At 39.3% G+C, this 23,961-nt stretch overlaps 1 protein-coding gene across 1 annotated transcript in view; it reads left to right on the top strand.

Annotated features, from left to right (window-relative positions):
• Nucleotides 1–23,961, top strand: part of LOC104593264 (ENTH/VHS family protein) — a 67,418-nt gene that overhangs the window by 16,079 nt on the left and 27,378 nt on the right. Inside the window, exon 3 of the mRNA XM_019197028.1 lies at nt 10,818–11,037. Coding sequence (XP_019052573.1) covers nt 10,818–11,037 — 220 coding nt within the window. The remainder of the gene's footprint in view (nt 1–10,817; nt 11,038–23,961) is intronic.

The raw sequence follows: 23,961 nt of genomic DNA on the forward strand, positions 1-23,961 counted from the left end.
GATGGAAGAACTTGGGATTGATTATGACAAGCCAATGATGCTGTACTGTGATGATCAGGCTGCCATCAACATTGCCCACAACCCCGTACAACATGATAGAACTAAACATATTGAGGTTGATAGACACTTTATTCGAGAAAGAGTCTCTTCGGGTGAAGTGTGTCTTCCATTCATTACTTCTGAAGGACAATTGGCAGATTTTCTCACCAAGGGTATTTCCAAGGCAAGGCTTCAGCATGACACTGGCAAGCTGGGCATGATTAACATCTATGCTCAGCTTGAGGGGGAGTGTAGAGAAGATGGGCCGAATGGCCCATAGGCTGTTTTCTATGTTATATTTATGTTCTTCTCTGTAATGGGCCTTATTCTGGGTCCATACTCTTCTATGCTCTGTTTTTTGTAATTTCTTGTCCAACCAAGGGCCTCTCTTGTAATTACTCAAAGATTAACTTAATAAAAGTTTATTAGAGTGTTAGAGGGAGTTTTAGTTCGAATCTCTCATCCTCTAACCCTCCTTGCTGCAACTCTCTCTCTCTTAGCTTCTCTAATCTTCTCTTGTTTGTTCTTTCTAGTTTTCTTGCACAGTCCCATACTTCTAGGGCTGTTTTTAATCTTACATAATATATTAATTATAGGGGGTTCACATGATTTTAGCTTTGCAGATAGGTTAGCCTTATAAGGGATCAATAGGGAGCAATTATTTTGGGGAGTGACCAACTGGGAATCTGGGATGCAGGATTATAGACTTGTACATATTTACTCAAATGAGTTTATGGGGTTATGCAGCTGTGTCTGCCTAGGGGCCATCATTACATCTTTGGACCATATACTTTGTAAACCCAACTGTTTTTCCACTTAAGTGGAGTAATAGTTACCAATAAAAAAATTATAAGGGGGTCTATTGTAGCTAATCTTTTTACAATTTGTATTATATGAGGATTCTTTGCTTTTAGTTAAACTTCATGTTTCTCATTGTGTTTTTTCTTATTTGTTGGGCAGAAACTGGAAGTCATGAATGGAACATTTAATGGTCAGATTTTGGTGGAAAAACTAGCCAAGCTTAACAGTTCACAGCAGAGCATAGAGAGTATCCTCCTAAGTTTCGTAAAAGTACATGGCACATTTTTTTCCTCTTCTTGGATGTTAATATCTAATTCAAGGCAAAATCAATTGGCTGGTATTATTTCTAAAAGGAAGAAAAGGCATTTTTTGGAACGTTTTCTATACAATTGATATTTGACATTTTTTTAATTACTCATTAGAAAAAGAAAAGATAAAAAAGAAAGCACTATGTGTAGTTCAAGAGGACTGACCACCTATTTTGGACAAGGAGGCAGCATGGACCAGGTATAAGATGTTCATTATAAAAATTGAAGTGTCCAAGGTAGACAAGGCACCCATTTTGAAGTTGTTAATGTCGACTATGTAGGGGTATTTTTGTCTGTATGCTTATTTTTATGTTGCTGATGTGTAAGGTTATGTTAGATCTTATGTCCCTCACTTAAGTAGGGGCATATGTGTCATTTCTAGAGTATTAGTAATATGAAAACATATCTGGCCGAATGGGAGAGTGAACTTCTCTCTTGTTCGAACCAGATCTTTCTCTTCCTTTCTTCTCTTCTCTTCTTCTTCTTCTTCTTCTTCTTCTTCTTCTTCTCTCTCTTTCTCTATTTCTTTTACTTTGACAGTTATCAATCTAACAGAATTAAAGGGCAGGCCGAATCCTAATATGGTATCAGAGCCAAATTGAGCAAATCGGATCTGCCTAGAATTCTGTTATTTGCGCACCCAGTCTAGGGTTTCCCTTTGCTTTGTTTGCCATCAGTTGGAGATAAGGGAAAGGGCTGAAAAGGAGTGATCGGCCTCTCCCCTTGGAGGTTTCTATGCCTCCAGTTGTGCTGTTTGTGGTTGGTTGCTGTGATTTGTAAGAAGCCCTCCCCCAATCGATGAAGAGAAGAGGGCTGATTCGTGCTATGTAGTGGGTGCCTTGTGTGGTCTGATTTTCGGTGATTAGGTAAGAGGTTTCTCTGCAATTTCTTGTTGTGAATCATATGATAAGTCTGCTTCAAATTGTATGGTGGGAATTTAGATTGTAGTGTGCTAGGGTTTATGCAAATTTCAGTGTGATTCGAAGGGGGAGTGATCCTCAAATAGTGTGATGAGTTTTCAGGTAGTCATGGTAGGGTTGTGGTGTAGAGAGTGCATTTTTTAGCAATAATAAGTGCTGAAAACAATATGTAGTGTGGTTTAGGTGGCGTTTGATAAATCTGAAAATTTAGATTTGAAAAGTTAAAAAGATATTAAATGTGTCTGAAATCTGAGAAGAGGCATAGTTGCTTTTCTACTTTTTAGAGGATTTGAATCCATAAGTTTGTTTGTGTTGGATCAACCCTTTACCATCTGAAATTTACTGATTTTACAATTTTAACCCTAAAACATACAATTTGGGAATATTGAATTCAATTTATATTATCTCATAAAAAATAATTTTCAACTTCAAAATAATATTGAAACAATACAAATACAAAATAATAAATTAATAAATGAAACTATTAAAATTAAAAAAAATTAATGATTATAAAAATATAAAAATAATTAATAATTTATACAAATAAAATTAAAATAATTTTTAAGAAATAATGAAATAATTAAAAATTATTAATTAATAAATAACACAAGTAAATTCAATAAAAATTAATTAATGTTTAATAAAAAATGTTAAAATAATTAAGAGAGGCATTATTATTATTCACTGAAGTACCGAACCACCACTACTGCTTGTTGCAACGGTGGTGGTGGTGGTGGGAAGACAAGGGAGGAAGAGAGAGAGAGAGCCGCGGTTGCAAGTTGCAGCAATGGTGGCGGGAATACAGAGCGAAGAGAGAGATGGCGAGAGCGAGAGTGAGAGTGAGAGCGAGAGAAGACAGGGAGAGAGAGAGAGAGAGAGAGAGCCGTTGCAAGTTGCTGCAGCGGTGGCGGGAATACAGAGCGAGAGAAGATAGGGGGAGAGAGCCGCCGCTACAACTTGCAGCGGCGGTGGCGGGAAGACATGGCGAAGAGAGAGAGAGAGAGAGAGAGAGGTCGAATGTTTAGGTTTTCTGGGTTCAGGGGTATCATGGGTAACTTGGGTCATTTATGAAAAATTGTAAGGATATTTTGGACATTGGGCTGGCTCTGAAACGCATCTGAGCGTGTTAAGAGCCTGCCCAAGGTTTATGATTTTCAGATTTGAAAATCAGTTTTAGACCCAATTTAAGAGGTACAACCAAACAAAGGATGAGGTCTGAAAAGTAGCATTTTCAGATTCAGACCTCTAAAAAGTGCAATCAAATGACACCTTAGTGTGCAGTGTACCGAATTCAGCAATAACATAATTCAGCAATGGGAGACAACAGTGACAACAAGACTAGTGTGATGGTCCCTACTGACTACCTGAATGTTCAGATGACCTCTATTAAACTGAATGGAGAAAATATGTACCTTGGGCTAAATCTGTAGAAGTCTTTCTCAAGGCAAAAAAGAAGGTAAAACACACAAGGGAAGAAAAACCCTCCACTAATTCTCATGAGTATGGTGACTGGGAACAAGAAGATGCACAGATTATCACATGGTTATGGAACCCAAGATTAGTGTAAATTTCTTGTTTCTTGATACTACCAAGGAAGTGTGGGACCATGCTAAGAAGTTGTATTCGGGTCAAGACAACACAACTAGAGTATATCAGCTGTATTAGGAATACTTAATCTGCAACAGGGTAATCAGAGTCTTGAGGAGTACTATGCTAGTATGAGAAACATCCGTAATGAGTTGAATGTTTATTACCCCCTTATTTCTGATGTCAAAATTCAGCAACAATAGAGAGAACAACTAGATGTGACTCGATTTTTGGTGGGGCTGAAGTCTAAATATGAACCAATGCGGGGCTCTCCCTTTCTTAGAAGAGGTGTTTGCTCGACTTAGGAGGATTTTTATTGGATTTACCGAGAACCCTAGTGTTTCCGACAGATCAGCATTTGCAGTATCAAGGGGCCGTGGTGTTAGAGGTAGAGCTCGAGGAGCTCAGTCTGGCCGTAGTGGTAGCAGTGGACCGGTATATGGCCGGAGTGGTGGTGGTGGACCTACATATAACCGTGGTGGTGGTCGAGATTCAGAGGGAGCCCGTGGCAGACGACGTAGTTCAGGTCCGAGGAGATGTACACACTGTGGCATGACTTGTGACAGTAGCTTTGGATAGGAGAGTCATTCAGCTGATTAGATGCTCCCTACATCCACAGATGTTTCAGGGAAGGAGATGATGAGTGTTCCCTGTGATGAGTATGAGAGGTTTGTCCAGGCCACATCTCAGTAGAACACAGCCACTATCGCACACTCAGGTATGGCTTGTCCGGCATCCACACCCAGTTTTTGGATTATGGCTTGTCCGGCATCCGATCACATGACTGGAACTCCATGTGTGTTTTCTTCCCTCTCTCATTGCCTAATATCACAATCTGTTACCCTTGCTAATGGCTCTACATCCTCCATTTGTGGTGTTGGTAATGTTAACATGGACCCCTTACCCTTATCCTTAGTTTTGTATGTCCCTAAATTTCCGTTTAACCTTATGTCAGTTAGTAAGTTGACCAAGTCTCTTAATTGTTCTATTACTTTTTACCCTTTTTCGTGTGTTTTTCAGGATCTCAAGATGGGGATGAAGATTGGTGGAGGGCATGAAGCTGGTGGATTGTATTACCTTGACGGTTGTGGAAGTACGTCAACAACTCTCTAGTCATCTCTTTCTCCTCTCCAGTGGCACTGTCGATTTGGTCATCCTTCGTTGAAAGTTTTGAAGTCTTTGGTTCCTTCATTGAGTCATCTTTCTGTTTTGGATTGTGAGTCGTGTTAGTTGGGGAAACATCATCGTGTTCCCTTTAGTCCTAGGGTTGATAACCGTATGTCGAGTCCTTTTTCTTTAGTTCATTCAGATGTTTGGGGTCCTTATAAAGTAATGTCATACAATGGATATAGATATTTTGTCATTTTTGTTGATGATTATTCAAGGATTATGTGGCTTTATTTAATGAAAGAAATGAGTGAATTATTTGCCATTTTCCAAAATATTTATGCTGAGATTCGCAACCAATTTGGTGTCCATATTAAAATTTTTCGCTCCGATAATGGCCGTGAATATTTCTCTACATCATTTCAAGAATACTTGGACCAACATGGCATTATCCATCAAACTTTATGTACCTACACCCCACAACAAAATGAGGTGGCTGAGAGAAAGAATCGTCATCTTTTGGAAATAACTCGATCCCTCATGCACCACATGAATGTACCTAAACCTTTTTGGAGTGATGCGGTGCTTACTTCTTGCTTCCTGATTAACCGGATGCCCATGTCTATCCTTGATGGTCATTCTCCATTCACCACTTTGTTTCCTACCTCGTCTCTGTTTCCTCTTTCTTGAGTTTTTGGGTGTGTGTGCTTCGTTTCATAATCTAGGGCCAGGAAGGGACAAGTTAGATGCATGATCCATTATGTGCATCTTCCTTGGCTACTCCCGAACTTAGAAAGGGTATAAGTGTTATCATCCTTGCTCTCGACGTTTCTTTGTGTGTGCTGATGTTACTTTCTTTGAGTCTACTCCGTTTTTCTTGGGGTCCTGTGATGTTTCTTCCTCCTCATCACCTCCTCCCCTTCCTCTTCCAGTTGTGGATTCTATTCCTCTTGTTCCAGCTGTGACCAAGTCCTTGCCTCTGGTGCCACCACCTGTTGAACGACTACCTATCCGTCAAGTGTATACACATTGCCAACATGTACCGACTCCTCCTCCAGCTCCATCATCGTCGACAGATCCAGTAGTTGTTCCCACACCATCCCTAACCCCAATATTTGATCTTGATCTTCCCATTGCCTGGCGGAAATGTAAACACAGTTGTACCCTTCATCCTGTTTTTAATTATGTTTCTCTCACTCACCTTCTACTTTCCATCGCTAGTTTATCTCCTTGTTATCCTCTGTTGTTGTCCCTAAGGATGTCCAGGAAGCCCTTGCCTCTCCAGGATGGCATCGTGCAATGGAAGAAGAACTCTTAGCTCTAACTCATAATCATACATGGGACCTCACCACTCTTCCTCCTAGTAAGCAGGCTGTTGGTTGTAACTGGGTTTATACTGTTAAGTACTCACCTGATGGTAGTGTAGAGCGGCTGAAAGCTAGACTGGTTGCCAAAGGGTACTCCCAAACCTATGGTATTGGCTACACAAAGACCTTTTCCCTGGTTGCTAAGATTGGTTCGATTTGTGTTGTGATTTCTCTTGTTGCTATGTATGATTGGCCCCTCTATCAGCTTGATATCAAGAATGCTTTCTTGAATGGTGATCTGCTCAAGGAGGTCTATATGAAGCAACCATCGGGGTTTGTTGCCCAGGGGGAGGATGGCAAGGTGTGTTGACTGAAGAAGGCTATTTATGGGCTCAAATAGTTTCCTTGAGCATGGTTTGGTAGGTTCAGTGAGATGGTAAAGAAGTTTGGTATGAAACAGTGCCAAGTTGACCATTCAGTCTTCAGTTATGACTCTCAGGCAGGAAAGATCCTCTTGGTGGTGTATGTAGATGATATTGTTATTACTGGAAATGATAAAATGGGAATTAATAGGTTGAAAACTTTTCTGCAGGAACATTTTCAGACAAAGGACCTTGGTAAACTAAAATATTTCTTGGGGATAGAAGTAGCAAGGTCTAAGCATGGTATTAACTTGTGTCAGAGGAAATATGTTCTTGATTTTCTAGAAGAAACATGTTTGTTAGGTGCTAAACCAGCTGAAATACCTATGGAAACAAACACTAAGCTGAGCAGTGATTGGGTGAAGAGTTTGAAGATCCTGGCAGATACCGGCGACTTGTAGGCAAATTGAACTACCTAACCCTTACTTGGCTAGACATTTCATCTGCAGTTAGTGTGGTAAGTCAGTTCATGCAGAAGCCTCTGGTTCCACATTGGGATGCAGTTCTAAGGATTGTGAGGTATTTAAAGGGGGCTCCTGGTCGTGGTTTGATATACAGAAGTGGTGGAAAACTTGAAATAGAAGGGTATACTGATGCTGATTGGGCCGGTTCTATATCTGATAGGAGATCTACTACAGGCTATTGCACTTTTCTTGGGGGTAATCTGGTGACATGGAAGAGTAAGAAGAAGACTGTTGTGGCAAGAAGCAGTGCAGAGGCAGAATATAGAGCAATGGCACATACTACTTGTGAATTAGTGTGGCTAATGAACCTTCTATAGGAGATGGGATACACTGTTGGCATACCAATGAAGCTCTATTGTGACAATCTGGCTATAGTCCATATCTCCTCTCATCCGGTGTTTCATGAGAGAACCAAGCACATAGAGGTTGACTGTCACTTTGTGAGAGAGAAGGTGCTAAGTGGAGTGATAGATACTGCATATGTTAACACAGGAAACCAATGGGCAGACTTGTTTGCTAAAGGGTTGAGTCGGGTAAGAGTGGACTACATATGTAACAAGCTGGGATTATATGATATATACTCACTAGCTTGAGGGGGAGTGTTAATGTCAACTATGTAGGGGTATTTTTGTCTTTATGCTTATGTTTAAGTTGCTGATGTGTAAGGTTATGTTAGATCTTATGTCCCTCACTTAAGTAGGGGCACATGTGTCATTCCCAGAGCATTAGTAATATAAATACAAATCTGGCCAAATGGGAGAGTGAACTTTTCTCTCTTGTTCGAACCAGATCTTTCTCTTCCTTTCTTCTCTCTCTTTCTCTATTTCTTTTACTTTGACTGTTACCAGTCTAACAGAATTAAAGGGCAGGCCGAATGGGAGAGTGAACTTTTGGTCTATGCAATCTTTCATAGGGTCCCATTTGTGGCCTGTATTGTTAGGAATCTTCTCAAAGTTTACTATAGTTGTAACCTGGGGCCATCCTAATAAGTTGGATTGCAATTGATTTAGCGTGAGATTTGCCCCTTCAGTTGGTCCACCCATTAACTAGAATACTGCCAAAAGGTTGAAATCTGATTGATACATGTTAATGGTTCGGTTAACACCGGTTCAGTCCTAGGTCTGAAATAAGAAAGAAAGAGAGAAAGAGAAGAAGGGAAAGAAGAGAAGAAAAATAGAGAGTTTGGCCAGAGAAAAAAGAAGACTCTCTCAGCTGACTCCCCTCTTATTTATATGTTATGTATCTTGAACTACAAAGACAATTATGTCCCTCATTAAGTGTGGGACACATAACTTAAACAAAGACAAAATAGACAACTCAGCTCTAATTACATGACAAAAGACCAAACTACCCTTATGGCTGCTGACTCTAACAATACACGTAAAGAGGGAAAGATCTGTAGAGGAAGAAAATAAGTTTTTCTCAATTTCTCCTATTGCGGTGGCTTTTTCATAGTTTTGGGGTTTTTTCTTCTATACTTGGGTGAATTTTAGTTATTTATAGTTTATAGTTGTTGTACATGTGTTTATTTATTTATTTATTGATCTAGAGAACCAAAATATGTTATAATTTCTTGTTAGATTTTTTTTTTTTTTGAATTTAGAGAAGTTTATAGTTGTTGTAGATGTGCTTATATTTAATCTAGAGAATCAAAATATGTTAAAATTTTCTTTTTCTTGCACCCTATATTTCATGTGTCAAACACATGTTTTTGAATAGTAAAAATGCAAATATTGAAATGTACGAGTGGGAAACTAGAAAGGATAGGAACAGAAATGAACTTGTTCGAAGGAACGTGGGGGTGGTACCAACAGGTGATAAAACGAGGGAAAGTAGATTAAGATGGATCAGTCATGTACAGGGAAGACGATCTATAGAAACAGTGAGAAATAGTCTGTTACAAGTTGAAGGATCTAGAAGAGCTAGGGGCAGACCAAAAAGGACATGGGTTAAAGTAGTGAGAAATGATTTAAGGACCCATAACTTAACAACAGATATGGCACTGAACAGAGGAGAATGGTAGAACAGGATTATGTAGCTGGCAGCTGGCCCCATATTGTTTGGACAAGGTGACAAGGCTTAGGTGCTGTTTGATAATGGACGAAGTTGCTGAACTGAAAGACACATTACTTTGTCTTTTAGTTGATAAAATAATTAAATAATGAAAATTTTAAGGGTGTAGTGATCTACCCAACTTCAGCTTCAACAATTAAGGAGCCCACAACCTTCTCAAAAACTTGTTCACTAAAAGACAAAGCAATAATCTTTTCAGTTCAGCCACATCAGCTGTTATCAAACAGCCCCTTAGATGAGTTGAGTTGATTTCTTGTCCTTTTGGCTTGATTTTAGTTATTAGGTAGGTTATTCAGGGACTTATCTAATGACACATCAAGATCTTGTTGATCTGATGTCATGTGTCTTGTGTGAGTAATGAGTATAGTGGCCATTTTCCTGATTTGTTATAAGTTGCTATGGGTTTAAATCTTTAGGATTACTGAATTTTCATGGAAGCTCTTATGGAAACCCGGGCATGGCAGGAATAGAAGGTGTATTCAGAGAGTCCCAGAGCAGAATATTAGAACTATATTCAAGGCCTATTGGAATTGGAAACTCTTTAAAAGCAGAACTGTTGGCATTGCTGCAGGGTCTAAGATTAGCAAAACAGTTGGGCTATAGACGGGTGGTGGTGGAAGGGGATTCAAAGTTAATTATTTCCTGCGCAAGTTGCAATAGACACATCCCCTGGACTCTCAGACATGCATTTAGAGAAATGGAAAGCATTGCAAAGGACCATGAAATTCACTTTAAGTGGGTGAGAAGGACAGCAAATGGGATAGCTGATGCCCTTTAACAAGGGGTATTGAGGCAGCAACTTTTTTGGGCTACTATGTAACTCTGTTCTAGAGTTGGGTGGAAATTTTTGTTAACTGAATGTATTAACTCTCTTTATCAATTTAATAAAACTCTTTTCTGCTGATAAAAAAATGTATTGACGGGGAAAATATAATACAAAGTATAAGTACATAGATTCATAGAAAACACTTACCAACCATTAAAATTAGAGCTAGCCAAGTGCTGTTTTACCAAAAATTCTAATAAGCCCCATGGAACATAAATGCCTTTTTTTTTTTTTCAATTCAAATGGATATACCCCCAAAATCAGTGACTGTCAACTAACTTCCTATTTCCTAAGCCAGGGAGTCGGCGAAAATATTTGCAGATTGTTGATCCATAAACATATTACTTCCGCGATGATGGCCAAATGTCTCACCTCCCTCATCTGATGCTTTATACCATGGTCCTTCCATCCCATCCTTGAGCCAACCCACAATTGTTTCTTAATCCCCTTCAATCAGATTTTCATATTCTTGAGAGCCAGTCTTAAACCATAAAGTGCTGCATGCAATTCTTTCATCTCGGAGTGTCCTTCACCTATTGGTATGTAATCATCCTTGACACTACTATGATGTATATAGCTCCTTGTATACTGCTAATGTATAGTTCTAATAAATCATGCTTGTACATATGTATATATATATATATATATATATTGAGAACTGTAAGGTAAAGTATTTCATTAATAACAAAAGGACAGAATACAAAAGGCCCCTGTATAGTTCTAATCAATCATGCTTGTACATATTTTTGTGTACTTTATGCCTTCTTATGAATGGAATACAAATACCATTGCCTATTCCCAAGAAAAAAGGATGTACTCTATATGGTTGTACATATCTATGTGGACTTTATGCCTAGTTTTCCTTTTTTATTTGTACTTCTTTACTTCATATCCTAATCTATAAATGTTTCTTAGTTATCCTTAACAGAGTCAAGCTTTATCACACTGGTGTATCTTTCACAGGAAGAAAGCAAAATATGTTGTTGAAACATGGGACAGGCAGTTTCATTGTTCTCCTCAAGAACAGCGGCTGTCTTTTCTATACCTTGCAAATGATATTTTACAGAATAGTAGGCGAAAGGGTTCTGAGTTTGTCAATGAATTTTGGAAGGTTCTTCCAGATGCCCTCAGTGATGTAATTGAAAATGGGGATGAGCTTGTTAGAAATGCTGCTTTTAGACTGGTATGTAGAAATATGCTTTTTCACATTATGTTACTATCTTGAATCCAAAAAATTGTGTGTATACCTGTATTTCATATATTGGAACTCTTTTCTGGATCAATATTACAATCTGTAAGTATAATAGACAATGGGAAGGAATGATGAACAAAACTACAAAAGTACGAATGCCACTTTCATCTCCTTTACCCCTAAGAAAACAGGTATATTGGAGCTTAGATAATTTACTTATAAGCCTGATTGGAAGTATTTGTAGGATTGCCACTGGGGTTTTTCCCAATGGGCTTAGTGAGGTATTTGATCTAGTTTCTCCCTTACAAGGTACTTTTGAGGGGTAAACAAAGTTTGGAATAATTTGATTGTCAGTGAGAGTGTTGACAATTTTTGGAGGTTAAGGGGGAATTGGGGAAAAGCATGGCTTTGTATGCTTTATTTGGAAGAGGCTCACAACACAGAATTTTGGATTCTTGCATTTCTCCTTGGGTAACATAGGTAACAACCGTAACATAACAGTTGGTGAGAGGTTTATGTCAATGTGAAGTGCATTCCCCATGATGGTTCACCATTGAGATACCCTACTTTGGTAGTCCATAGTCCTAAAGCCTTATAATTTTGCAACCCTGTGGTTGATAGAAGTATTTTTAAACGCTAATATCTGTTTTTTGTAGAGACAGTGAGAAGATCTAGCCACAAGGCTATTTTTGTACATCTATTTTTTGTACTCTTTCTTTTGTACACTAAGGGTGGATTTGTCCTTTTACTTTCTTTAACATAAATATCTCTTTTAGGGTGTCAACAATCACAAGGTGACACACCCACCAAACTGTTTGTTCTTTTCTCTCTTCTAATTTTGCCTTTTCGACTTGACTCTGACATGGTATCAGAGCAGGTCACGATTTGATCTGCATATAGTATCTTTTCAATCATCTCTGTTGCTGCTATCTCAAGAACTCTCTAACAGTATTTGGGAGGCTTTTGAGTGTCTTTGAATCTTCTTCCTATAGAAGCTTCAGATCTGAACTTTACATATCATTTCTCTGGGCTGTTGGGCCATCAGATTTCTCCTTCTTCTTGGATCTCCTTGTAGAGACATCGGATCAGCCTGAAATCTTAGATCTGGTGTCGCCCGGAGCAGATCTACTGAATCATTTTGGTTTGGTTTGCATCAGTTTTGATTTTGAAGGGTTTCGATCCACTTTTCAGTTTGGCAGAAGCACATAATACTACAATTACCTTTTTTTGGACCTCAGCTGAAAGGTACTCTCTTTTCTACCCTCTGGTTCGAATTTTATTGATTTCTTGGAAGTGTGCATTATTGTCTTTTGTCCTTCAATGGCATCAGAAAGGATGGGGGTTCTCCCTATTAAATTCAATGGCACAAACTATGCTTTATGGAAGTTTAACTTTCAATTCCATGTCGAAGCCAAGGGTCTTTGGGGATATTTGGATAGTTTTGTAGCTAAACTTGATGATTCGGATATTAAGGGTCTTAATCAGTGGAAGATCGACAATGCAAAAATTGCATCATGGATCCTAGGATCAGTCGAAACCGACATTGCAATCCCTATGAGAGGGTATAGGACTGCCTATGAGATGTACGAGTACCTTGAGAAAGTTTATCAGTAATCGAACACCTCTAAACATTACCGGATAGAGGTTGACATCTTCTCATATTATCAAGGAGAGGAGAGTCCAGGAATACTATGTAGGGTTTGTTAACCTCTAGATAAAGTATGAGTTAGTACACATGGGAAAGGATTCGTCGAACTATTGCATGAAGTATATGAATACTTTGATAGAAGGAAGGCTATGCATTTTCTAATGCATCCCAGGCCTGAGTTTGAAGTTGTTAGTTTTAATATCTTGAGCTGAGGAATACTTCCTGACTTAGATACTATTCGTGGGGAAATTCTGAGAGCTGAAACCAGATTTGCTATACAGACCACTCTTGATGGGAGAAAAGATTCCAACGTTGATGCTATCTTCCTAGCAACAAAACCGAAAGGGAAGAAGGGCTTCTCTAAAGTACAGTGCTATGAATATAAGGAGTTTGGGAATGTTGTCTTCCATTGCAAGAAAAAGAATACATGCACTTATTGCAACCAATTAGGCCATATAATTACTGAATGCCCTACTTGGCTTCAGAAAAGTGGTGGATCAAATCAGAAGAAAGGAAGCTACAAGGCCTATCAGATTGCTATATATGGATCAGATGCCTCCTCCTCCATTACTTATGTGGCTGGCCAAAATGACCTTTGGTGGCATGTTTGAAGAATGGATTTGATAGCTCATGTCCTTGGTCATCTCCTTAACCTTTTTTGCTATTGGCCTGTCTGGTAAATCACCACCTATTGTCCTTCACCAAATCACCTCTGGTATATTGACTTAGGAGCCTCTAACCATGTTGGAAAACATGGGATTACTGGTGTAGATGTATATTTGGTAGTTAGCATTTATATTTGGTAATTGTGTAAAAATAGAATTATGTGAATATGTATTCTTAGGATTGTGGAAAAATATAATCCCTTAAATATGGGGATTAAAAATGTTAGTCCCTTAATTATAGGGATTGATTCCCTTAATTATAGGGATTGATTTAGAAAGTTTTTTTTTTCTATTTATTGCAGCAGCTTACTGTATAAATATGCTGATTAGCAATGGAATGAAGCAGATCAGTTTTCTACCATTTCAAACATGATATCAGAGCTCTAGGTTTGCCAACCTTGAGAATTTTTTTCGGCCTTCATTGCCAGTTTTTTCTCTTCGTGTTTTTCTGGTCTTTAGTGTTGATCTGTAACCAGAAGTGTTTCTTTATTCTCCTTTATTCTGGCCAGTTCTTCCCTTCTTTAATCTCCTTTCCTGCTGGCCTTATTCTTCCTCCATTAACAATGTCCGACGTGACTGTAACAAGTGCTCCCGTTCAAACCGATGGAGTTTCGAAAGCAGTTCAACAGGCCCATAATGTCTCCACAATCCCGCAGTAAGAACACTAAGTCAGGGGCCATTTAATGATGAAGAAATTGAAAGGCTAAGGAGTTTCCTGAAATCCTTGAAACCAGGAAGTGGTTCTACCTCTCTTGCTCTCTCAGGTGAGTCTTTATTTCTAGGATTACATGTTTTGGCTAGTGTTTTTCCATGGATTCTTGATTCTGGAGCTACTGACCACATGACACCCTCTTCACTACGTTTTCTCACCTATACACCCTGTCCTAGTAATAGAAAAATTTTTGTTGCTGATGGTTCTTTTAACACAGTGGCAGGAATTGGGAATATTCAAATTACTCCATCCCTATTACTTAAAAATGTGCTTCATGTTCCTAAGTTATCCACTAGCCTTATCTCTATACATAAACTCACCCAGGATGTGAACTTCAATGTTGTGTTCTTTCCTTCTTACTATGTATTTCAGGACCAGGTTTCGGGGAAGAAGATTGGACTTGCTAAGGAAAGGGTTGGACTCTACTACCTTGAAGAAACCAGCAAACCATCTCACACTGTTATGCATGTCACACACGAGTCATCCTTATCTACCTCCAATAAAGATTTAATTTTGCGTCATCACTTTCGGTTCGGTCATCCTTCATTTCCTGTTTTAAAAACAATGCTTCCTTCCTTGTTTAAAGGGATTGATGTTGAAACCTTTTATTGTGATGTTTGTGAACTTGCTAAGCACAAAAGGGATTCTTTCCCAATCAGCAAATAAAGATCTTCAACTCCTTTTTATTTGATTCATTCGGATATATGGGGCCTTTCTCAAATTCCCAACATTATTGGTTCTAGATGGTTTGTCACCTTTATTGACGATTGCACTAGGGTCACATGGACCTTTCCTCTTAAGTCTAAATTTGATGTGGGTACCATTCTTCCCAACTTTTATAACATGGTCCAAACTCAGTTTGGTGTGAGAATTAAAAGGTTTCGATCTGTTAATGCTACAGATTATTTTAATTAGAATTTGTCCCCATTTTTTCAGAAAGAAGGCATTGTGCATGAATCCTCCTGTGTTAACACTCCCCAACAGAATGGGATAGTTGAGAGGAAAAATGGCCATCTTTTGCAAACCACCCGAGCTTTTCTCTTTCAAAACCGGGTGCCAAAACAATATTGGGGGGAAGCTGTCCTTACTGCTGCATACACCATAAATAGACTACTATCTAAAGTTCTTGACAACCGAAGCCCAATACAAGTCCTTTCTCAATTCTACCCTGATATTCGAACCTCAAGTAATCTCACACCATGAATTTTTGGCTGCACTGCCTTTGTTCATGTCGATAATAAGGGAAAATTGGATCCACGAGCAATCAGGTGTGTCTTCTTGGGATATTCCCCAACTCAGAAAGGTTATAAATGTTATCATCCAGCCACCAGAAAATTCTATACCTCCATCGATGTCACATTTGAGGAGGGACAATCCTTTTTCACTCAACCTTATCTTCAGGGGGAGCCCTTATTAATGGAAGATAAGGCCTCAGATCTACTCTCCTTAGATGTATTACCCTCCTCACAGTCATCCAACCGTCAAGAATCACATCCCTCCGAGTCACAATTCTCTGAGCTCCACATTCCCGAGTCTCAACAAGAGTCAAACAACCCGACCATTGAACCAAGTTTAGACACTGTTAACCCCACCAATGATGTGCATGATGATGTGAGATATATGCAGGTTTACTCTAGGAGAAGAAATCCAGATCCTCAACTTGTGCAAGTCCAAGATTCAACTCCTAATCCTGGAACTGAGGGATATGCAGAACCTGAACCTGCACCTTCACAGTCTGAGTATGACCTACCTATTGCACTGAGAAAAGGAACCAGAGAATGTACCAAACACCCATTGTACCCTTTAGCCAAATCTGTGTCGTTCCAAAGATTCTCTAAATCCCATAAAAGTTTTCTAGCCAGCCTTAACACCATTCCAATTCCTAATACTCTAGTAGAGGCACTTTCTAATAAGGAGTGGAGAAAAAGCCATGAGAGTGGAAATGGAGGCACTAGAAAAGAACAACACATGGGAAGTTGTGGATCTACCAAGAAACAAGAAGACTATAGGTTGTAAATGGGTGTTCACAATTAAGTACAAATCTGATGGGTCATTAGAAAGGTATAAAGCACGACTGGTAGCCAAGGGATATACATAGACTTATGGGGTAGATTATCAGGAAACTTTTGCCCCAGTAGCAAAAATGAATACAGTAAGGGTGTTGTTGTCTTTGGCTGCTAACTATAATTGGGATTTGCAACAGTTTGATGTAAATAATGCATTTCTTCATGGTGATCTAGAAGAGGAGATATACATGGACATTCCACCAGGTTTTGGAGAAGGCATTAAGGGGAATAAAGTTTGTAGGTTGAAGAAAACACTATATGGCCTCAAACAATCTCCGAGAGCATGGTTTGGAAGGTTTACAAAGGTGATGCTTAGTACAGGTTACAAGCAAAGTCAAGGTGACCACACATTGTTTATCAAACCTACAGCCTCAGGGGGAGTTACTGCACTATTAGTCTATGTGGACGATATAATCGTTACTGGGAATGATAAAAAGGAGAAGGAAGCATTGAAAAACTGCCTTTCCAGAGAATTTGAGATAAAAGACTTGGGGAGACTAAAATATTTTCTCGGAATTGAAGTTGCACATTCTAAACAAGGCATCTTTATCTCTCAACAAAAGTATGTTGTTGATCTTTTGAGAGAAACAGGAAATATGGCATGTAAACCAGCTTCCACGCCTATAGATCCCAATCATAAACTTGGAGAAGCCAGCGAGAATGCAAGTGTAGACAAGGAGATGTTCCAAAGACTGGTTGGAAAACTCGTTTATCTTGCACATACACGGTCAGATATTGCATACGCTGTAAGTGTAATAAGTCGGTTTATGCATAATCCTAAGGAAGTTCATCTGCAGGCTGCTCATCGAATTCTGCACTATTTGAAGGGATATTTAGAAGAAATGGGGGACTGGCTCTTGAAGCATATACAAATGCCGATTATGCAGGATCTTCAGTAGATAGATGGTCCACTTCTGGTTACTGTACCTTTTTGGGAGGAAACTTAGTAACTTGGAGGAGTAAGAAGCAAAATGTAGTGGCTCGGTCAAGTGCAGAGGCAGAATTCAGGGCTATGGCACAAGGAGTGTGTGAATTACTCTGGTTGAAGATAATTTTAGAAGACCTGAAGATTCCACGAGAAGAGCCTATGAAACTATATTGTGACAACAAGTCAGCCATCAATATTGCTCACAGTCCTGTTCAACATGACAAGACGAAGCACATTGAAATTGACCGACACTTTATAAAAGAGAAACTGGATAGCAAGTTGATTTGCACTCCCTATGTATCTACAAAAGGACAACTGACCAATGTACTTACTAAAGGGCTCAATAGTACAGACTTTAGAAGAATTATAGCCAAGCTGGGAATGGAGGATCTCTATTCACCAGCTTGAGGGGGAGTGTTGGAAAACGTGGGATTACTGGTGTAGATGTATATTTGGTAGTTAGCATTTATATTTGGTAATTGTGTAAAAATAGAATTATGTGAATATGTATTCCTAGGATTGTGGAAAAATATAATCCCTTAAATATGGGGATTAAAAAGGTTAGTCCCTTAATTATAGGGATTGATTTAGAAAGTTTTTTTTTTCTATTTATTGCAGCAGCTTACTGTATAAATATGCCGATTGGCAATGGAATGAAGCAGATCAGTTTTCTACCATTTCAAACAAACCATATGACAGGAGCCACACTCGGTCAGTATCCCAAACCCCATCTTCCCAATAAACGCATTGTCACTACAAATGGTGAAAAATTATATATACTTGGCTGTGATGATTTGTATTTATCTACCTCTAAGTCATCTCCGTTTCATTTATCCAAAACTTTATTTTTACCTAAGCTCACCACCAATTTAATTTCTGTTGGCCAACTTGTAGAGGAAGGTAACACTATCTCATTCACTTATGATGGCCGTTTGATACAGGACTAGCAAACTGGGGAGGTGAAGGGGAAGGGGTGTAGACCGGGATGACTATTTGCTCTGGAGTTTGAGAAGAATAAGGCTGCACCCGTTTCTACTTCTTGTTTGCTTTCTACTACTAGTTTTGAGTCCTTTAATTGTAATAATGATTGGCATTTGTGGCATAAACGCCTTGGCCATCCGTTTTCTTAGAAACTTGATTAGTTATTTGCTTCTGGTAGTTTACCTATTTCTGTTATTTCCTTTAAGAACGTTAATAACGGCTGCATTACTTGTGGTTTATGTAAGAGTCATATTTTACCTTTTCCTTCTCACCTTGAGAGTGCTACAATTCATTTTCATTTAATACATAGTGATGTTTGGTCATCTCATGTTATTTCACGGTTGGATTATAAGTACTTTGTAACCTTTATTAATGGCTACACCCGTTTCACTTGGGTTTATTTTCTTAGAAAGAAATCTAAAGTTTATTCTGTATTTAGGCACTTTCATGCTTATGTTACTACCCAATTTGATGCCTAGATATGTGTGCTATGACCGAATTCAAGTGGAGAGTATTTTGATGGGGATTTCCAAACGTACTTAAAACATGGAATTCAATCCCAAAAATCCTGTCTAGGCACCCCACAACAAAACGTGGTAGCAGAAAAAAAGAATGGGCATATTTTGAGTGTAGTTAGGACACGTCTACAAGATTCCCATGTACCCTCTTGGTTTTGGGTGGAGGCGGCCAGCACTGCTGTGTATCTCATAAATCGTCTTCCTCCATCTGTTTTAAATAATTCTTCCCCTTTCCAAACTCTCTTCCACAAACCTCCAGATCTATCTATGCTCAGGGTTTTTGGTTGTGCTTGTTTTGTTCACCTTTCACCTCATGAACGCACAAAGCTAACTACACAAGCGGCTTTGTGTGCCTTTATGGGGTACAGTTCTGAACATAAAGGATTCCTTTGCTATGATCCTTTGGCCCGTCGTATTCGAATCTCTCGTAATGTAGTTTTCCTTGAGAGTGTCTTTTTTCAACATATTGTAAAATTTCCAACTCCTTCCACTTCCTTGTTGCACAGTTTTGAGTCTACAAGTGCCTCAAGCATATGCATACCAATATCACCTTCGTAGCAACTTCAGACCTACATCAGGAAGCAACGGTCTTCTTCAGTCTCAATGCCCCCCTCCACTCCACCACTAGTTGTTGATCCAGTTACTCCAATTGCCCCAGTAAGTGCACCTGATCCTCCACTTGAACCCACTATACCCACTTTACGTCGTTCTTCTAGAATTTCTTGCCCACTTGACCGCTATGGTTTTTTATCGGACCATAGCTCCTTCTTTGTTGTTTTATCTATCATAGACATTCCCAGATCTTACCAGCAGGCTGTACTAGAACCATAATGGAAAGAAGCCATGGATTCTGAGATCCGAGCCCTTCTTGAGAATGATACCTGGGATTTGGTCAAAGCTTCACCTGAGACACCTCTCATAGGGAGTCGATGGGTCTACTCCGTGAAACTGAAATCTGATGGGAGCCTAGATAGATACAAGGCCAGGTTGGTTGCACAAGGCTATAAACATGAATATGGGATAGACTATGAGCAAACCTTTGCTCCTGTAGCAAAAATGATCACTGTACGACTTCTGATGGCTATATTTACAGCCAAATAGTGGACAATCCATCAGATGGACATAAAGAATGCTCTCCTCAATGGGGAGTTGAAGGAGACAGTCTATATGAAGCCCCCTCCTGGATATTGTACAGACCCACAACTTGTTTGTCGTATGAAGAAGTCACTCTATGACTTGCAGCAAACTCCTAGAGCCTGGTTTGAGAAGTTCATATCTATTATCACTGATGCATGCTTTATCCGGAGTTCTTCAGATTATTCTTTATTCATTTTAAGGTGGAAGCAGGGAGTGACGATCTTACTTCTTTATGTTGATGATATGCTCATTACAGGGGATGATGTATAAGGAATTGCTGAACTGCAACAGTTACTCAGTAAATCCTTTAAGATGAAAGACTTGGGGCCTTTGACATATTTCTTGGGGTTTGAAGTGAGCCAAAACTCTCGGGGCTATTTTGTTAACCAACAAAAGTATGCAGTTGATCTAGTTAAACTGGCCAATCTCAGTGACTCCAAGATTGTGGATACCCCACTAGAACTGAATTTGAAACTCAGCAAAGATGATGGTTCTCTTCTGGAAGATACAACTCTTTATCGTCAACTAGTGGGGAGTTTAATCTATCTCACTATGACTCGGTCGGATATATCATATGCAGTTCAACTGGTGAGCCAGTTTGTGTCTTCTCGAAGACAACCTCATTTATCTGTAGTTCATCGGATCATTAGATATGTACGGGGCACCTTATCACATGGGATATTTTTCTCCTCTTCATCCCCCATTAACCTTACGACTTATGTGGATGCTGATTGGGTTGGATGCCCTAACACCCAACGGTCCACTACCTACTAGTGTGTATTCTTAGGCAACTCCCTTATCTCGTGGAAGTGCAAGAAACAACCTATTGTATCAAAATCTTCCACTAAAGATGAGTACAGAGCTATGTCTTCCGTGTGTAGTGAAATCATATGGCTTCGAGCTCTTTTACTTGAAATACTTAATGAACCATCGCCGTCTGTTCCTCTCTATGCAGACAATGTCAGTGCAATCAGAATTGCCTCCAACCCTGTCTTCCATGAGCGCACCAAACACATAAAAGTTGATTGCCACTTAATCCGCGACCTCCTTCTTGAGGGTGTTATATCTCTTCCTCATGTCTCCTCCGAGCTCCAATTGGTGGATCTATTCACAAAAGCAATGACTTGGGCTTGACATCTATTTCTCATGGACAAACTGATGCTTATTCCTAGGCATTCGTTTGAGGGGGAATGTAGAGATAGTGAGAAGATCTAGCCGTAGGGCTATTTTTGTACTTTTGCTTCTTTTGTTATACATCTATTTTCTGTACTCTTTCTTTTGTATACTAGGGGCAGATTTGTCCTTTTACTTTCTTTAATATAAATCTCTCTTTTAGGGTGTCGACAGTCACAAGGCGACACACCCACCAAATTGTTTGTTCTTTTCTCTCTTCTATTTCTGCCTTTTCGACTTGACTCTGACACTGCATTCCCCATGATGGTTCACCATTGAGATACCCCATTTTCGTAGTCCATAGTCCTAAAGCCTTATAATTTTGCAACCCTGTGGTTGATAGAAGTATTTTTAAACATTAATATTTGAGCTGAGGCATCTCAGTATTTCTCTTACCTAAATCATGAAGAATAAGGCTCAAGCTGGTGCAATGTTTGAATAAGTAAATGAATAAACAATAGGAATATATAATTGAAAACTTAGGGTTTCTCATGGTAGTATATGAACGAAGAGCAGTCTTAGGTGTATTGGAATGAATAACCGCCACCTCCAAAGGTTTTATTTTATTAAGAGAGCATAGATATGTACAATTACCAAACTGCCTCTGCGCTAAATGAAAACACATAGTTTTGTACAACCAACCTATTTTATAACACCAGGACGATAGAAAAGATACCATTATTATATTCAAAGAAATGCACAAATACATAAATCTATGCACACTCCTCAAACTGGTGCGAGGATAGTATCAATTTATCAAAAAGAAAGTGATGATGAGATCTAGTGGTAGCTTTAGTAAAGATGCCAGCACACTTGGGATCAGAGGAAACATGAAGAAGTATGATAGTGCCTGCAAGAAATTGGGCTCAAACAAGGTGACAGTTCACCTCTGTATGCTTTGGTGCAGTCATTAAAGGCCCGATTGGGAGCAATGCTTATGGCACTTAAGTTGTTGGCATAAAGAGGCATGGGGCCAGTGAGAGGAATTAGAGACTCTTAAGAAGACCTTGTAACTAAATAATTTTCACTGCAACCAGCGGACATAGAACAGTACATTGCTTCATCATAGGATTTGGGATAGTGGGTTGTTTCTTGCATTTCCAGGATATGGGAGAATTTATTGGCAACTTGAACAACATGAGTAATATTAGGGGGAGATTTGATTGGCAACTTGTATCAATCAATTTTACCATCAAACTTGAGCTCAGAATTCTCCTTTCTCTACCCTTGTGCTTAAAAAAGGTGCAATAAACTTAAAAGACTTAAAACTAATAAGCTATGTAGGAAAATTCTAAAAAATCTTGGCCAAGGTGTTGGTTGAAAAAATGAACTAGTGCCTTCAACTCTTATTTCTAAGTCACAAGGAGCATTGGTCCTAGGAAGGCAAATGTTGGATGATGTGCTCTCTGCAAATGAATCATTGATTTCCAAATTAATGGAATGCCTGCCAAGTATACTTCGCAAGATTGACTTGAAGAAGCATAATGCCATGTGAGTTCAAAATTTCTGGATTATATACTAGACAGAATGAGGTTTAGTTTGATGTGGAGAAGCTGGATTTAGGTGAATGTTTGAACCAAGAAATCCTCCATTCTTCTCAGTTCTCACATGTGAACTAGCTAATTTCTTTAGAAGTTATAGCAGCAACTTGCAAGATGACTCCCTTCCCTCCCTCTTGTTCATGTGTGACTAAGGCCTCTAGACTCACACACAAAGTGGTGGATGGTGGTACTGGAGGATTTTTGTAGTGAGGAAGGTGCTTCCCAGGTCAATTTGTTACGGTTTGCTGAGAACACTATTTTCTTCCTAGGTTTTCATGTCAACCTTAAGAAAAGTTTCATTATCCCAATTGGGTAGGCAAAAAATCTGAAGGAAGTGGCTGATATGGTATGATGTGTCACTAATAATCTATCTATCAAGTATGTGGGTCTACTCCTGGGAGGTGGGAGCTAGATGCAATGCCAACCATATATGGGATCTGGTTATAGAAAGAGTGGAAAGAAAGCTTGCTCTTGGAAGACAAAAGATCTCTCAATAGGTGGTAAGTGGTAACTGGTAAGTAAGGGATGCTCCCATAGTTTTCTAGGTGCTAGGGTGAGGCTAGTTGACAGGGGCGGTGCTTTATCGCCTAGGTGCCTAGGCGTCCCCTTGGTGATTTTTTTTAAATAAAAATCCTAAATCTTAGGGAAATTCCCTAGGTTCCATAGCAACCAGCATTTATCTTTCACTAGTAATTATTGATTATCTTCATAAAAAGTATAAACTTCCTATTGGGTACCACTTATTAGTGTAAGAGGAAACCTTTCTGAAAAGAATCAACACATGATCTTCTTCAAAGAAAAAGACCCAAGACTTGTCTATCCCCACACAGGTGTGTTATTTGCAAAGCTGATGGAGAGACTGGGTACCACTTATTAGTGTCTTGTCATTATGCAACATCTATTTGGCCTGGGCTTTGTCCATCTTTGGGTGTAGCTGGATCCCCCCTCCGAATGTGCAGAGTTTATTTTCTTCATCCTTTTTCAGTTGGCCTGCAAAGAGGGGTAGGATCATGTTGAGGAGTGTTAGGGCTGCTGTATGTTGGTCTTTGTGGGAAGAAAGAAACTCCAGAATCTTCTCAGAAAAGGAGAGGGAAGTTGAGAACTTAATGGAGATGATCCACCTAAGGGTAGTGCATTGGCTGAAATCCATGAATTTGTTTTCAGACTTTTCTGTGGATGTTTTGTTGGGAAATTGGAAAGAAATAGTAAAATCAGTCCAGGTCAAGAGGGTCATTAGTCCTTCTTGGATCCCCCTTCTGCTGGGTATATAAAAAACTTTGATGGCAGCAGCATTGGGAATCCAGGACAATCAGGAATTGGAGGGGTTTTCAGAAACGAGGAAGGAAATACTATTGCCCTTTTCTCTGGTCCAATTGGGGAGGGTGACTCTCTCAGGGCTGAGACATCAGCAGCCCTGGAAGGGGACCCAAAGAGCAAGAGAACTGGATATTAGGAGACTGATTCTTGAAGGAGATTCGGAGATAGTAGTAAGTTGGTTAAAGGAAGACAAGCCTGGTTTGTGGAAATACAACAATGAGAGGAAAAA

Source organism: Nelumbo nucifera, chromosome 3 (assembly GCF_055504915.1).
Source record: "Nelumbo nucifera cultivar China Antique chromosome 3, China Antique-T2T, whole genome shotgun sequence".
Lineage (NCBI taxonomy): Eukaryota > Viridiplantae > Streptophyta > Magnoliopsida > Proteales > Nelumbonaceae > Nelumbo > Nelumbo nucifera.